The sequence below is a fragment of the Entelurus aequoreus genome, linkage group LG06 (assembly GCF_033978785.1).
Source record: "Entelurus aequoreus isolate RoL-2023_Sb linkage group LG06, RoL_Eaeq_v1.1, whole genome shotgun sequence".
Lineage (NCBI taxonomy): Eukaryota > Metazoa > Chordata > Actinopteri > Syngnathiformes > Syngnathidae > Entelurus > Entelurus aequoreus.
Genome location: NC_084736.1, coordinates 2,112,982 through 2,129,652, shown reverse-complemented (window position 1 = coordinate 2,129,652; position 16,671 = coordinate 2,112,982). Strand labels below are relative to the sequence as shown.

At 41.6% G+C, this 16,671-nt stretch overlaps 2 protein-coding genes across 3 annotated transcripts in view; one reads left to right on the top strand and one right to left on the bottom strand.

The window, feature by feature from the left end:
• The first annotated feature begins 3,746 nt into the window (after positions 1-3,746).
• On the top strand, positions 3,747-4,533 carry LOC133651735 (DNA-directed RNA polymerase III subunit RPC10). Its single transcript, XM_062049808.1, has 3 exons — positions 3,747-4,014; positions 4,079-4,166; positions 4,289-4,533. Exons 1-3 carry the CDS (start codon positions 3,904-3,906, stop codon positions 4,414-4,416), a joined length of 327 nt encoding a protein of 108 aa, XP_061905792.1. The 5' UTR covers positions 3,747-3,903; the 3' UTR covers positions 4,417-4,533.
• cdip1 (cell death-inducing p53 target 1) overlaps positions 4,531-16,671 on the bottom strand; it is a 15,407-nt gene continuing 3,266 nt past the window's right edge. The window contains exons 2-5 of one of the 2 annotated variants that reach the window (XM_062049800.1): positions 10,809-10,943; positions 10,576-10,725; positions 5,875-6,136; positions 4,531-5,811 (exon numbers count right to left, since the gene is read on the bottom strand). In XM_062049800.1, coding sequence (XP_061905784.1) covers positions 5,700-5,811; positions 5,875-6,136; positions 10,576-10,725; positions 10,809-10,884 — 600 coding nt within the window. In that variant the 5' untranslated portion in view covers positions 10,885-10,943 and the 3' untranslated portion in view covers positions 4,531-5,699. Of the gene's footprint in view, positions 5,812-5,874; positions 6,137-10,575; positions 10,741-10,808; positions 10,944-16,671 lie in introns of both variants that reach the window. The other variant, XM_062049799.1, reaches the window with a different exon arrangement.

Below are 16,671 nucleotides of genomic sequence, written 5' to 3'. Positions count from 1 at the left end.
GCCAATCATAAATTACAAAATAAATTTAAAAAAGTATCTATGTCGAGTGTGCAATACAACAGTGCTGCTTTTGTTTTGAAAAGCGTTATTTGTATTACTTCCGTGTGGACGTATGCGCGTGTGCGATTGTGAGTGAATTGAACGGCGCAATTACAAATTACAAAATAAAGTTTAAAAAACATCTATGTCGTGCGCGCAATACAACTGTGCTGCTTTTATTTTGAAATGTGTTATTTATGCCGTATGTCCGGAGGGAACCTGTGAGGGAAGGTGCATAGAGACAAGTGATGAGACGCTAAAAAAAGAAAAGTTGATGAGGAATGGCGTGTTTCCAACAAGAGATGGACTGCCAAGTATTTCTTTACATAAATTAATGGTAAAGCCGTGTGCTTAATGTGTGGTACACAGGTTGCTGTGTTTAAATATCATTTTAATCGCCACTACACGAAGAAACACGAGGGAAAATACCGGGATGTGTCTGATGAAGCGCGCGCAAGGGAGGCTGATGCGTTGATGGTAAAACTGCAAACCCAACAAGGACTTTGTGCCATATTTCACACCCCCAGAGATGCAGCCGTCAGGACAAGTTTCGTCATTTCTCACAAAAGCGCCAGAAAAAGTAAGGCGTTTTCTGACGGAGAGTTTATTAAGGAGTGCTTATTGGACTTTGTTGCGCTGATAATGCCCGGAGACAGGACTGTTTTTCGCTAACTTTGGATGAGAGCTCTGATGCAGTCAATTAAAGAGACAACCACAGGTAATGACTTGTTCACAGAGGTAAATGCGTGTTGGGACACGCTGGCGGGTGTGACAATCCAATCCACTTTATTTATATAGCACATTTAAACAACAAAATGTTTCCAAAGTGCTGCACAACAATATTACAAACAATATTCAAATATTATCCTTAGCTCCACCAATGACTGAATAAAAAGAAAAAAACAATTACATATAAAACCAATATAAAAAACAATATAGAATAGATATGATTAAAAACTATTTTTAACAACAGATGGTTGTCCAAATCTGATGGGGAAAAATGTTGGATAATGCAGGATAAAGTGACCTTAAAAAGCAATCTGCTTTTGTATAAAGTTAAGTTAGGTTAAATGAAATTATTATTATTATTATTATTATTAATTATTATCATCATTATTATTTATCTTATGGTATATCAAAAATAATATTGAGCAAAATGTAATTGAAATATTGTCGTGTGGCCCTCCAGCAGTGCTCGGGTTGCTTATGCGGCCCCCGGTGAAAATTAATTGCCCACCCCTGGACTAGGATATGAAATCTTTAAGCAGTTGGATGACATGGTGCTGTATGAGATACTAGCACTCATCAATACAGTATGGGATGAAGGCGTCATCCCTGTGGCATGGAGGCATGCAGTTGTCATCCCTATTCTAAAGCCAGGAAAGGAAGCTGCAAAGCCAGGCTCCTATAGGCCAATTGCACTCACGGCTGTGTTGTGTAAAATTATGGAGCGAATAGTGACAGATCGGCTTACATATAAATTAGAGAAGCAAGGATGGCTTGCACCAATCCAGAGTGGCTTTAGATTAGGGAGGGGAACGATGGACTCTGTGCTTGCGCTTGACCTAGACATAAGGAAAGCTAAGGCCAACAAAGAATCAGTGGTCGCAGTTTTTCTCGACATTGAAAAGGCATATGACATGTTGTGGAAAGAGGGGTTGGGGGTGAAGCTGTTTAATGCTGGAATACGAGGGCGGATGCTGAACTGGATCAGGGCGTTTCTGCAAAACAGGACCATACAGGTCAGAGTCGGGGGGGCATATTCTGAAACAGTGGGGATAGATAATGGTACTCCTCAAGGGAGTGTTATAAGCCCAGTACTATTTAACTTGATGATTAATGACATGTTCCAGGAGGTGGGGGCAGGCTTTGGGCTATCATTGTTCGCTGATGATGGCGCAATTTGGAAAAGAGGGCGGAATATTAAGTTTATAACAGGGAAGATACAAGGGGCACTGGATAGAGTAGTGGCCTGGGCTGAGAAGTGGGGGTTCAAAATATCTGTGGAAAAGTCAAAATTTGTTATTTTTACAAACAAAAGGAAGACTGAAAACCTGGGGCTGAATATCTATGGCAAGCCCTTAGAGCGAGTCAAAGAGTTTAAATTCCTAGGAGTTAATTTTGAAGAGAGGTTAACGTGGAAAAAACATATAGAAAAAATAGTGAGGAAATGTGAAAAGGTGATAAATGTGATGAGATGCCTTGCTGGGAGTACGTGGGGAGCAAACAGAGACACACAAATAATGATTTACAGAGCCATGATTCGCTCAGCTTTTGATTATGGGTGCCTGGCATATGGGGCTGCAGCCAAAACAAACCTAGCAGCACTGGATAGGGTGCAGGCAAAAGCGTTAAGAGTATGTAGTGGGGCTTTTTGCACAACTCCAATCCCAGCTTTGCTGGTGGAGATGGGAGAGATACCCCTAAGTTTAAGGAGAAGGAAGCTGGCCTTACACCACATAGCTAAACTATATGGGCATGACCAAGTCCATCCAGGCAAGCAGCTGCTGGAGGAGTGCTGGGAACTGGGAGGTGGGGAAAGCAGGAGTTTTGTCCATAAAATCAGAGCAGAGGAAGAAGAGCTCGGCTTGAGTGGGGTGCGCAGGGGTACGGCTGTGGTCTGGCCTTCTGTTCCACCATGGCTGCTACCAAGTGTGGAGGTTGACTTCACGATAGCAGAGAGGAAGAGGGAGAAGGGTAGTGGAGACCCAGATGAGTTGGTGAGGGAGAGGATGCAGCAGGAATGGGCAGACCATGTGCAGATCTATACAGATGGCTCCATGGACCCAAATAGTAAAAGGGTGGGGTTTGCAGTTCACATTCCCTGCCTGCAGATCACCCAGAGCAGACGGCTGCCAAATGGGGTTTCAGTCTTTACGGCAGAAATGGTGGCGTTGATATGGGCAGTAAATTGGGTTGAGGAGGTGAGACCGCAGCAGGCAGTTATCTGCTCGGACTCGGCGGCTGCGCTGATGGCTCTGCAGGGGGGGAGGTCACAGGTCAGACCAGATCTGGTCTGTGAGCTGCTGACCGCACTCTACAGAGTAAACCAAGCTGGAAGTAGAGTGGGTTTCATGTGGGTTCCAGCTCATGTGGGGGTTGAGGGCAACGAGGCTGCTGATGGTGCTGCCAAAGAGGCCCTGAGCAGGGAGGAGGTGGATGTGGGCGTCGCCCTGGGTATTTCAGAGTACCGCTCCATAATAAAGGAGGAGTTAAATATCAGGTGGCAAAGAGAATGGGAGGGGGAAACAAGAGGAAGGTTTTATTTTAATATTCAAAATAGTGTTAGGGGAGGAAGCATCACCCTGGGAAACAGAAGGGAGCAAGTCATTATGACACGGCTGAGATTTGGACACTGTGGCCTTGCAGGGGGACTGGTCCGTATTGGGAAACATGAAAATGGACTGTGTGAATGTGGGACAGAAGAAACTGTGCAGCATGTTTTTATGGAGTGTCCTATATACACAACAGAGAGGAGAGAGCTTTTTGCTGCATTACTAGATGCAGGGTTGCCCTGCATCTCACTGAGGATTATTCTGAACCCTGAGGAACATCAAAGTGCAGTGATGAAAGCAGTCATGGACTACCTGTGGAATACTGGCCTGCACCAGAAAGTGTAACTGCATAAGCTGTGGTAATACCTGAACTGAACTGTGGGAGGCAGCAATACGCCGATGGGCGTCTAGTCTGCCGGAAAGCCACATGAAGAAGAAGAAGAAGTTTCCACTCGAGTTGTAAAAAGAGTAACACATCACTCAGCGGCTAACTTCCGGTTTGAACTATGCGTGGTTTGGTTACAGGATCGACCGAACCTTTTCGGCGTGGTATTACACTTATATCAACTAAAGGTGAGTCTTTGCTAACATGCTTCTTTTTTGTCCAACCTGCGGGAACGTTTTGATCGTGGAAGAAGGACAGAAGTGCCTGAGGTTTGCGTGTAACACGTGTCCCTATATACACAATGTCACCAGAAAGGTAGGTCATACACGCACTTACCTATTATATATTGTGACATGACCAGGACTTGTATGAACTGCAGGTAAACACCAGGAAGTATCCCAAGCTGAAGGAGGTGGATGATGTCCTGGGTGGAGCTGCTGCTTGGGAGAACGTGGATTCTACTCCCGGTACGTTGCCATGACAACACTATGGAGTCATTTCAAGATGTGCTGTCAAACACAGTAGACCGGAGGTATTGAACAAGTGTTCATATTGTCCAAAAAGATAACATTTTATAACCTTTTTACAGAAACCTGTCCGACATGTGACCATCCTCGGGCGTATTTCATGCAGATTCAGACACGATCTGCAGACGAGCCCATGACCACTTTCTACAAATGCTGCAATGCCCAATGTGGACACAGATGGAGAGATTAACATGTCTTTTTTTACATCTAAACACAGCCATCCATCTTATGTTAAATGTACTTGTGTGATCCACACTGTGTCTATTCTTTAAACACACAATGACAATAAAGTGTCAGCAAAAAGTGATGTTCAGACTTTTATTGATAAAATAGTAGCTGTATACAACGGTCAAAACAAACCTTGACGTACATCTGGCGGACATTTAGAGAGCAACACAGACCTGCATGTTTCCCCACCAGCACAAGGGCATACACTACTAATGGAACACCTTCTGAAGAAGTAGATTTGTCTTGTTGTACAGCTTAGCAACTCAAACACACAAGTCACAGAGCTATGCCGTTATTTAGGCTCAGCGTTTACGTGAGCTACACAATGGGGCATGCTGTTAAATCATTGTTTTAATGCCAATAAGTACTATATGTAACAGCCTATTTTAGTAATTATGTTAACAGTAGACTTATGTCATGCTTGAAAGCAATGTAGGTCATCATAAAGTTGAAAAAAAAAGGAGTCATGGGGGACTAATGACCTTGATATCAATGTAACTTGTTCCCCAACATTCTTAATTACTGCGGCGGTGACAAACATTCAGCCTGCAGTTAGGATAAAATCTACAATGAGTGTCAAAATCTGCCTAAACTGGTACAGAGACATTTTGGAACCTTCGCTTTGCACATATCCAGATTAAGTGCAACGATATTAACACAAAAAGCTTTCACTGTGATGGCAGACAGGCTTTTATGATGTATCAGAGGGAAAAATGTCCTTAAAGTGCAAATGTTTGCCTTATTAAAAGTACATGACGGAACAAAGGGCATAAACGAGAAAATGGCTGTTATATAATTGTGTGCATACTGAATCAAGTTTGGAACACTAAAATTAAATATAAAAGTCAAAAATGAGCAAGACGTTCACATTTGAGATAGGAGTTGTGAAAAAGAGAAATAAGTCAGAAGGAAGGACACAAATGCTCACAGTTTTCAATATGAAGATGGGAAAACAAAGAATAAAATACTTTACATAAAGAAGACAAACACAATTATTAAAAAAGATCAACCCCAGGTGAGATTCACAGATAAGTTCAAATAAAGTGACAAGTTTCACAGCGATCCTTAATGTTGAGTCTTCTTCAGTGACACGTGTAACATGGCCTTCACTTAATACAAATAAAAAGCAGTCAGTGGTGTGCATGAATGTATGAGGTTGAAGACAGACTGTATATACACAAACCAAGAGGGGTGGGAAAAAGCCTGTAACTACCAGCAGGGGGAGCTGTGTGTGCATGTCGGTGGTTAGCATATACGCTTGTATGTGTAGATGTAGCCCTTACAGTAAGGACAGGTGTGTGTCACATCTTTCAGGTCGTCAATCAGACAGGGAATCAAGCAACAGCCCAGATCACACCTGCAATTTAAAAAATATATATCATTATGTCCACGTTTATCTGTTGTTTTTTAAAAAACTCACCCGACGAAGAAGCAGAAGAGGCAGAAGAGTGTGTTCATGAGGCCCACGTCGTGCGAGATGCGCGTGACGATGGCCTGCTGGCAGTGCGGACACACCGTCTGCACCGGCGACGTCTGGAACATTTCACCCTGGAGCACGGTCACGGTGGTGGCGGCGCCCGGCGGAGCCATGACGGTCGCCGTGTGGCCCCCCATATGGATGAAGGGGCCAGGGCCCATCTGGTGGTGATAGGGGCCGGGCGGCGGTGGAGGGTAGGCGCCTCCTTTATTAAAAACACAACAATCCTCTTAATCACTGTTAAATCGTTCTGGACATGACTACGATAAATCAATTTCTGCAAATTAATAATTTTAATAGCAAGAGCATAAAAAAACTGATTACGTCGATTATAAGAGCTTTCTAGAAAAGAAATAACACCCTTAAGTCATCTTTTAATGTAATACAATAACACTGCCCAAGGCTGAGCCAATCAGCTCTGATTGGTTTGGTCTCGTCTAGTGGCCAATACTACTGTGGGTCGTCTAGTGGCCAATACTACTGTGGGTCATCTAGTGGCCAATACTACTGTGGGTCGTCTAGTGGCCAATACTACTGTGGGTCATCTAGTGGCCAATACTACTGTGGGTCATCTAGTGGCCAATACTACTGTGGGTCATCTAGTGGCCAATACTACTGTGGGTCATCTAGTGGCCAATACTACTGTGGGTCATCTAGTGGCCAATACTACTGTGGGTCATCTAGTGGCCAATACTACTGTGGGTCATCTAGTGGCCAATACTACTGTGGGTCATCTAGTGGCCAATACTACTGTGGGTCATCTAGTGACCAATACTACTGTGGGTCATCTAGTGGCCAATACTACTGTGGGTCATCTAGTGACCAATACTACTGTGGGTCATCTAGTGGCCAATACTACTGTGGGTCATCTAGTGGCCAATACTACTGTGGGTCATCTAGTGACCAATACTACTGTGGGTCATCTAGTGGCCAATACTACTGTGGGTCATCTAGTGGCCAATACTACTGTGGGTCATCTAGTGACCAATACTACTGTGGGTCATCTAGTGGCCAATACTACTGTGGGTCATCTAGTGGCCAATACTACTGTGGGTCATCTAGTGGCCAATACTACTGTGGGTCATCTAGTGGCCAATACTACTGTGGGTCATCTAGTGGCCAATACTACTGTGGGTCATCTAGTGGCCAATACTACTGTGGGTCATCTAGTGGCCAATACTACTGTGGGTCATCTAGTGACCAATACTACTGTGGGTCATCTAGTGGCCAATACTACTGTGGGTCATCTAGTGGCCAATACTACTGTGGGTCATCTAGTGACCAATACTACTGTGGGTCATCTAGTGACCAATACTACTGTGGGTCATCTAGTGGCCAATACTACTGTGGGTCATCTAGTGGCCAATACTACTGTGGGTCATCTAGTGACCAATACTACTGTGGGTCATCTAGTGGCCAATACTACTGTGGGTCATCTAGTGGCCAATACTACTGTGGGTCATCTAGTGACCAATACTACTGTGGGTCATCTAGTGGCCAATACTACTGTGGGTCATCTAGTGACCAATACTACTGTGGGTCATCTAGTGGCCAATACTACTGTGGGTCATCTAGTGGCCAATACTACTGTGGGTCATCTAGTGACCAATACTACTGTGGGTCATCTAGTGGCCAATACTACTGTGGGTCATCTAGTGGCCAATACTACTGTGGGTCATCTAGTGGCCAATACTACTGTGGGTCATCTAGTGGCCAATACTACTGTGGGTCATCTAGTGGCCAATACTACTGTGGGTCATCTAGTGGCCAATACTACTGTGGGTCATCTAGTGGCCAATACTACTGTGGGTCATCTAGTGGCCAATACTACTGTGGGTCATCTAGTGACCAATACTACTGTGGGTCATCTAGTGGCCAATACTACTGTGGGTCATTTAGTGGCCAATACTACTGTGGGTCATCTAGTGGCCAATACTACTGTGGGTCATCTAGTGGCCAATACTACTGTGGGTCATCTAGTGGCCAATACTACTGTGGGTCATCTAGTGGCCAATACTACTGTGGGTCATCTAGTGACCAATACTACTGTGGGTCATCTAGTGGCCAATACTACTGTGGGTCATCTAGTGGCCAATACTACTGTGGGTCATCTAGTGGCCAATACTACTGTGGGTCATCTAGTGGCCAATACTACTGTGGGTCATCTAGTGGCCAATACTACTGTGGGTCATCTAGTGGCCAATACTACTGTGGGTCATCTAGTGGCCAATACTACTGTGGGTCATCTAGTGGCCAATACTACTGTGGGTCATCTAGTGGCCAATACTATTGTGGATCATCTAGTGACCAATACTACTGTGGATCATCTAGTGACCAATACTACTGTGGGTCATCTAGTGGCCAATACTACTGTGGGTCATCTAGTGGCCAATACTACTGTGGGTCATCTAGTGGCCAATACTACTGTGGGTCATCTAGTGGCCAATACTACTGTGGGTCATCTAGTGGCCAATACTACTGTGGGTCATCTAGTGGCCAATACTACTGTGGGTCATCTAGTGGCCAATACTATTGTGGATCATCTAGTGGCCAATACTATTGTGGATCATCTAGTGGCCAATACTACTGTGGGTCATCTAGTGGCCAATACTACTGTGGGTCATCTAGTGGCCAATACTACTGTGGGTCATCTAGTGACCAATACTACTGTGGGTCATCTAGTGGCCAATACTACTGTGGGTCATCTAGTGGCCAATACTATTGTGGATCATCTAGTGGCCAATACTACTGTGGGTCATCTAGTGACCAATACTACTGTGGGTCATCTAGTGGCCAATACTACTGTGGGTCATCTAGTGGCCAATACTACTGTGGGTCATCTAGTGACCAATACTACTGTGGGTCATCTAGTGGCCAATACTACTGTGGGTCATCTAGTGGCCAATACTACTGTGGGTCATCTAGTGGCCAATACTACTGTGGGTCATCTAGTGGCCAATACTACTGTGGGTCATCTAGTGACCAATACTACTGTGGGTCATCTAGTGGCCAATACTACTGTGGGTCATCTAGTGGCCAATACTACTGTGGGTCATCTAGTGGCCAATACTACTGTGGGTCATAGCCTTATAAATAATGTGTCAATAAAGCACTTCATCTTTCTCATTAAATTTAATTATTTCAAATTTAACAGAACTATAACATGTATAGTCATGTAGCATGACTTTTACTTTAATATTACCATACTACATACAGTACAGGCCAAAAGTTTGGACACACCTTTTCCTCATTCAATGCGTTTTCTTTATTTCCATGACTATTTACATTGTAGATTGTCACATCAAAACTAGGAATGAACACATGTGGAGTTATGTACTTAACAAATAAAGGTAAAATAACATGTTTTATATTCTAGTTTCTTCAAAATAGCCACCCTTTGCTCTGATTACTGCTTTGCACACTCTTGGCATTCTCTCCATGAGCTTCAAGAAGTAGTCACCTGAAATGGTTTTCACTTCACAGGTGTCATAGTTTTGAATGTAAATAGTCATGAAAATAAAGATTACTTAGACTTCCTTTTTTTTTATCGTCATTCAAATTTTAACTTTACAGTACAAATAAGAACACAATTTCGTTGCATCAGCTGATGGTAGTGCAGGATAAAAAAGCAGTAAGGTGCAGATATAAATAAATAGATTAGTGTACAGATAAATATATTGCACTTTTTCATATGCATCCACGTTTATGGATACATATGAAACGCATTGAATGAGAAGTTGTGTCCAAACTTTTGGCCTGTACTGTATATTCCAAGCAGTTTTTGTACAAATAAAAATAAACACTTAAAGGCCTACTGAAATGAATTTTTTTTATTTAAACGGGGATAGTAGATCCATTCTATGTGTCATACTTGATCATTTTGCGATATTGCCATATTTTTGCTGAAAGGATTTAGTAGAGAACATCGACGATAAAGTTGCAACTTTTGGTCGCTGATAAAAAAAGCCTTGCCTGTACCGGAAGTAGCGTGACGTCACCAGAGAATTTCCCATTGTTTTCAATGCAGCTAGAGCGATTCGGACCGTAATTGTTGCTCACAATTACGCGAGCACACACACAAAAGCAGTCCAAGAGAAGCAGCAATTAATTTGCAGTCATGTTGATGTTTTGAAAGAATATACATTGAATGATAGCTAACATTGACTATCCAAATTGCCATCATTAGCTAACAACACCCAAAGACAATGCGTGTGCTACGTATGAACGTAGTTATGTCATTACGTCCTAGAAGCCGTACGAGCGCGCAAAATAATGCCTAAAATACATCGGGAAGTTAGCGCCCTCTAGGAGTCTGAGAAAATGTTGCAGCCCCCAAACACCACTCCAAATAGTCCCCTTCTTTTAACATATACAGCCATTATATTACAGTAGATGTCTTAATCACATACAGTTTCTATTTTTCATTACACTGTAATATATATTAGTTACAATTATTTGTTTAAATATATTTTTGAAATATATTACATAACATTTTTATTTTAATAAATAAATAAATAAATAATTCTGTAATATGTACATATTTGTTTATTTACATCAGCCTAAATGTGTCTGATGCTATATGCTGTTGAGTAAACAAACCCACTTTAAGAAGAAATAGCATGCATCTTAGGCATTCTGCTTCACCTTGGGGTGGCGGGGGCATGGGCATGGGCATGGGCATGGGCATGGGCATGGGCCCCTCTCCAGGAACATGTGGAGGGAGGAACCCTGGGTGCGGGCCCTCGTAAGGGGGTGGTCCATAGTCTGGGGGTAGAGGTTGTCCTTGCAGGGGTGCTGTTCTCACAGGAGCTCAAAATAAGAACACAGAAGTCAGCACTGTTGTCAAAAAATGTACTGAACAGTAGTTCAATTCTTACCTGGTTGTCCATTTTTGTCCTCGATGAGCGGGGCGCTGGGACCTCCTGGATATGGAGGAGGAGGATCACTGGACATGCTCGAGTGGAAGGTGTTGGACGTAAAGCTCCACTGACAACACCCTTGAGAACTTGACGCTGCGACAACAAAAAGCAAAAGTTTTGAGCCGCGTGGAGTTTCCCCATCCTGTACACTTCCTTGGTGAGGCCTAACTTACTTATGTCTAGTTGAAAGTCACTTTTGAAATAAAACACTAAAACAAACTGAAATAAATTTGATACGGTATGTTATGAGTATTAAAGAGAAACTGCACTTTTTGGGGAATTTTGGCTATCATTTACAATCCTTATGTAAGACAACACATGTTTGTCTTTTTTTATGCATTCTAAAGTTGTCAAATACAGCATACACCAGGTGGATAACAGTGCAGCTAATAAGAGTACACTATTGTGCCCATAAATCCCTAATATTACCATACATTTTTATATCGTTATGCCATATTTTTTCAATTGTTGCTGCTTACGATGTACTTTGAATTTTTTTGAAGTGTCCAGACACTAAATTACTTTTTTTTTAAAAACGACTTGCAACAAATCTAGCATCTTTTTCTGGTGTTATTATAGACTGTACTCTACTTCTGTACCTCGATGTCCCAGACGAAAGCGATCTGCAGTGAGCATGACGTCACATTTGCTTGGCGCTGCTGCTCCAATTGGACTTTCTCTCCTTTAACGCCGCCGCAGTTCTCTCCATATTTGCAAATGTTATAGATGTAGGATACATTAAAGCAGTGTTTTTCAACCTTTTTTGTGTAGTGTTTTACTTCTTGTCTTGCGCTCGTATTTTGGTGGCTTTTTCTCTTTTTTGGTATTTTCCTGTAGCAGTTTCATGTCTTCCTTTGAGCGATATTTCCCGCATCTACTTTGTTTTAGCAATCAAGAATATTTCACTTGTTTTTGTCCTTCTTTGTGGGGACATTGTTGATTGTCATGTCATGTTCGGATGTACATTGTCTTTGCCCCACAGTAAGTCTTTGCTGTCGTCCAGCATTCTGTTTTTGTTGACTTTGTAGCCAGTTTAGTTTTAGTTTCGTTCTGCATAGCCTTCCCTAAGCTTCAATGCACTCACCTTTTGTTAAAACAGACACCTTTTTACCTGCACGCTGCCTCCCGCTGTTTCCGACATCTACAAAGCAATTAGCTAGCGGCTGCCACCTACTGATATGGAAGAGTATTAAACAGTTACTCTGCCGAGCTGTAGACAGCACCGACACTCGTAATGTTTTTTGTTTGTGTGGTTTTGATTTGATGTTAATTTTCCCATGATCACAAACACACCGTCTGTGCCTGAAATCAGCCTGGCGGAGAATGAGGAAGTGTTTTGTGTCTGGGGAAGCGCGGAGACGAAAGTGCACAGGAGGTAAAACCTGTTGCAATTCTGCTGTTTGTTAGCATAGGATTGGCAATAAAAATTAGCGCTTTTTGTGTCGTTCTCACCAGTTCCAGGTCCTAAATGGCTGTCAAAGTCTCCCAACTTGTCAGATTATATCCTCAGCCATCTACTTTTCATGACATGATTTATGATCTAAAATAAACTTACAGGGAGCAGGGAAGTGAGGAAACATCATACCCCCCGATGATGTAAACATGGGGACTCAAGGAAGTGATTATGTCACCGCTTAAAATAATTTGTTTGCGTTAGCGCTTATAACATTAATAATGCATGGTTAGTATTTAAGTCACGAAATGTAAATGGAGTATTGTTGGCTCTTTTTAAATGCTTACTTTTTATGAATTTTATGGGCGGAATAGTGGAGCTCCCGTTGGCTCTGCTGTAAGTAGAGTTTTATTTACGTTTATTTAATATTTAGAATCCTTTTTTTTTTTTTTTAAATCCATCCGTTGTCATGTCTTTCATAATGATCATGAACAACAGGCAAAATGATAGACTGCTGTCCGCCTTGCATGGCCAAGGAGTCACAGTCACGTAATGGCAGCAAATGTGGCGAAATGTTCACTGAGACTAGAGATTCTCAAAGTGTGAAACGCGTACCACTACTCCACCTAGTGGTACGCCAAATAATTACTTGATCGAAGTAAAGTGTTTTATTTTCCAATATTCAAAAAAATGTGTTACTGTTCAAACTGTGTGTTACAGTGGCCAAAAATATTAAATACACAAGTTAATTAAACCTCTGCCTTGTTTTTAATGAATACTTAGGCCTAATACGCTACTGTATTTTACTGTTGGTCATTATGGTGGTACTAGGACAGCCAAGCTTTTTTTGAGGTAGTACTTGTTGACAAAAGTTTGAGAACCACTGGCCTAGATGAACTAATAAATGCCTTCACAAATATTAATATGAATATGAAGCATTAAATGCATTGGCAAAAAAAAAAAATGGAGTCCTTGCCTCAGCCTGTGGAGTAAAAGTTGGAACTTTTTTATGTGAACCCATCAAGCATCATGTGGCTTGTTTAGCATAATTGACAAGACTCTCACGGTTTTTCTGACCGTGTATGTCGGCTACCATGTATTAGACTCAAAAATATAAGGTTCTGGATCATTTGTCCCAAGGAAATTGTTGGCTCTCATGAAGTCTGTCCTGATTAGTAGTTGTTTAAGGGAAAAGCCAACATTGAGATTTGTCTGTGAAATTTATATGCCACCGTATGCTTAAAATGACCAAAATATGTACATAGTACATGTTATTATAAATATGTATTTTACTACATTACGTATATACTAACAGCGTGTACATAATGAATGTTTTTTTTTTTTACAGCGCTTACCAGGTAAAATAGAGCGACTCCAATTGGCTCCATTTTTACGAGCGTTTATTTACGAGTTTGACTGCATAAAAAAATAAAAATAGGCTTTTTTTTGCCTCACATAAGGATTGTGAAGGACATGCAAAATTCCATATAAAGTGCAGTTTCCTTACAAGCTAAATCACTAACACCTAAACTGATTGCAAAAAGACAGGGGTGTTGTTAAAAGGCAGTTGTCTATACATCTAAGAATAACAAGACATAAATAACATACCAGCAGTATTTTCTGTCCAAAAGCTCAAATTTTAGGAGACGAGAGGGCTAAATAACGCACCCTGCTACCTAGCTCTGCTCGACATGTATCAGTGGCATACAGGAGGAGATGCGTTGATTCTTTTACTTTCTGTTTGGCTGAAATTAAAATGGAAACATAGTTGCAGGGAACAAAATACAGTTGGGAACTCCCTTCCCTACGCCCAAAGAAAACGGTGGGTTTTTTTTCCAAACATATTTTGTGGTGTTTTTCTACTCACTGATAGAAACTAAAAATCAATAAATTGTGCCTTTCAAACATAACTGAAATGCAGTGGTGTGGTGTCAGGGCCAGCAAAGCCTTCTCTGCTGGCCTAACATAACCAGAAATCGTCATCATAACTAAAGATCATTTATTTTATTTTATTTTATTTCCTTAAATCTGTAAAAGTATTCCTATTCTCTTCATGTCATATTATGCTCCTTCCAGCGCTGTTGTTTTTAGGTTATAGAGTTTTTATCCAATCAGAATTTAGCTAGCTTATGTTGCCATGCTGTACCAAATCTGCCAGAAGCCTTCACAATCAACAATGTGTGTGCACTGTAATGGAACGGGGACATACAGTTGATAGACAATTGCGATAGCCCATCAGATCGCGCGTTGTTGTCAGTCAGGCCTTCTAGATGGCCTAAGGCAGATATATATAGTGATGTTATGAGCGGGTAATATAAGAACTCCATTACCCAGCATGCCACAGTAGTGAAGAGCATGTGCAGTAGCCCTGTTTAGGTTTAATGTAGACATGCCGGCAGCGGGATGTTTTTGATGAGCACGCTGTGGAGTAAACTTGAAGAAGTCAGCCAACACGCCTCGGCTGCAACTTTTATGATTAGACAAGACAACACATATATTTGCAAGGCCATTTTCAAGAAGGATATTTAAAGAGAAACTACATCTTGTGAGAGCATGTCGGCCAACCCCGGAAGCTTGAAAGGGTTCTCCAGATTGTGAGTTCAGATATTTTATTTCTTTATTTTTTCACGTTTAGTGTTTTTTTCAATTTTAATTTTGACAGTACAGTATAAGATATGTTTTAATTGCTGATGCGGGTTTATTGACTTTTAAATGCGCCAGAAAATAACCTTTTTTTGTACACTGTTGATGTGTTTCAACGGCCAGTAGTGTGTATAAATGTGTTTCTGTATAGTATTTCTCCAGCAATGGTCGTGTGGTGACATCAATGATGCTATTTTGAGAGGTCATCATTGAAGTGGGACATCACTGAAGGCCTAGGTGGGAAACGCACGGCCCGCCACTGCCAGTGAAATGTGCTTTTCTTTATTGTTCGCAAGCTGCTGCACTTTGCAAGAAGACTTCTGTCGCCCCCCACGTTCATAAAGTGGCCTTACACACTACTTTGAAGGAACATCGTACAATAAATGCCAGTTTGGACCTTTGCTGTCCCAATGACAGACTTGGAACAAGAAGTGAGACAATGACAGACTTGGAACAAGAAGAATGGAACAAGAAGTGAGACAATGACAGACTTGGAACAAGAAGAATGGAACAAGAAGTGAGACAATGACAGACTTGGAGAAAGAAAGAAAGAAAGAAAGAAAGAAAGAAAGAAAGAAAGAAAGAAAGAAAGAAAGAAAGAAAGAAAGAAAGAGAGAAAGAAAGATAGATAGATAGATAGATAGATAGATAGATAGATAGATAGATAGATAGATAGATAGATAGATAGATAGACAGACAGATATATAGACAGACAGACAGACAGACAGACAGACAGATAGATAGATAGAGACAGAGACAGACAGAGACAGACAGACAGACAGACAGACAGACAGACAGACAGACAGACAGACAGACAGACAGACAGACAGATAGATAGATAGATAGATAGATAGATAGATAGATAGATAGACAGATATATAGACAGACAGACAGACAGATAGATAGATAGATAGATAGATAGATAGATAGATAGATAGACAGATATATAGACAGACAGACAGACAGACAGACAGACAGACAGACAGACAGACAGATAGACAGATAGATAGATAGATAGATAGATAGATAGATAGAGACAGAGACAGACAGAGACAGACAGAGACAGACAGAGACAGACAGAGACAGACAGACAGACAGATAGATAGATAGATAGATAGATAGATAGATGAATAGTACTTTCTTGTGTTGAAAAGCTCAGGGTTTGTAAGTCAAGCAAAGCAAAGCAAGCTGATGTGAAAACTGAAATCCTTCCTTTCAGATTATCCAGCTCAAGGCTTTACGGAGACACAACTAACCCATAGTAACTTATTTACGTAACACAGACCACCGGAAACAAAGCACAGTAGCAGAAGTATTCACAATAATGCGCGTTAAACTCTGAAAAGCATTTCTTTAAATGTATCGCCGTAGCAACAGCGGCTAAGTGATGCTAGCTAGCGAGCTAGCTGACTGACAGCTCACCTTCTTAGCAAATGTTTGCCTCACAACACTCATATATATATATATATATATATATATATTTGTGTGCTGGTTACTAAGTGACAAAATATCAACTTTATGACGCCATGTTTCTGTTTAATTTCTAAACAACAGTGCACTATAGGACATCTTGTTTGCTAACGTTAGCGAGCTCGCGTCTGCATTGTCGTCACAAACAAGTGGAGTGGGCTATAAACCACGTCATGTTGATCAAACACAGCCTACGAAGTCATACGATGTCAATCAAATATAACATAATAACCATTGTTTCGCCAGGTATTACCTCAATGCAAGGTGAAGCTTGGCTTGTGTGGCGTAGGCGTCAAGTTAGCAGCACTGCTGACG

What these genes read in the sequence shown, in the direction of transcription:
- LOC133651735 (XM_062049808.1), top strand. Translation starts at nt 3,904, where the DNA reads ATGCTTCTTTTTTGTCCAACCTGCGGGAACGTTTTGATCGTGGAAGAA. An exon ending in TACACAATGTCACCAGAAAG is followed by an intron (nt 4,015 to 4,078) that starts GTAGGTCATACA and finishes TATGAACTGCAG; the next exon opens with GTAAACACCAGGAAGTATCC. An exon ending in GAACGTGGATTCTACTCCCG is followed by an intron (nt 4,167 to 4,288) that starts GTACGTTGCCAT and finishes ACCTTTTTACAG; the next exon opens with AAACCTGTCCGACATGTGAC.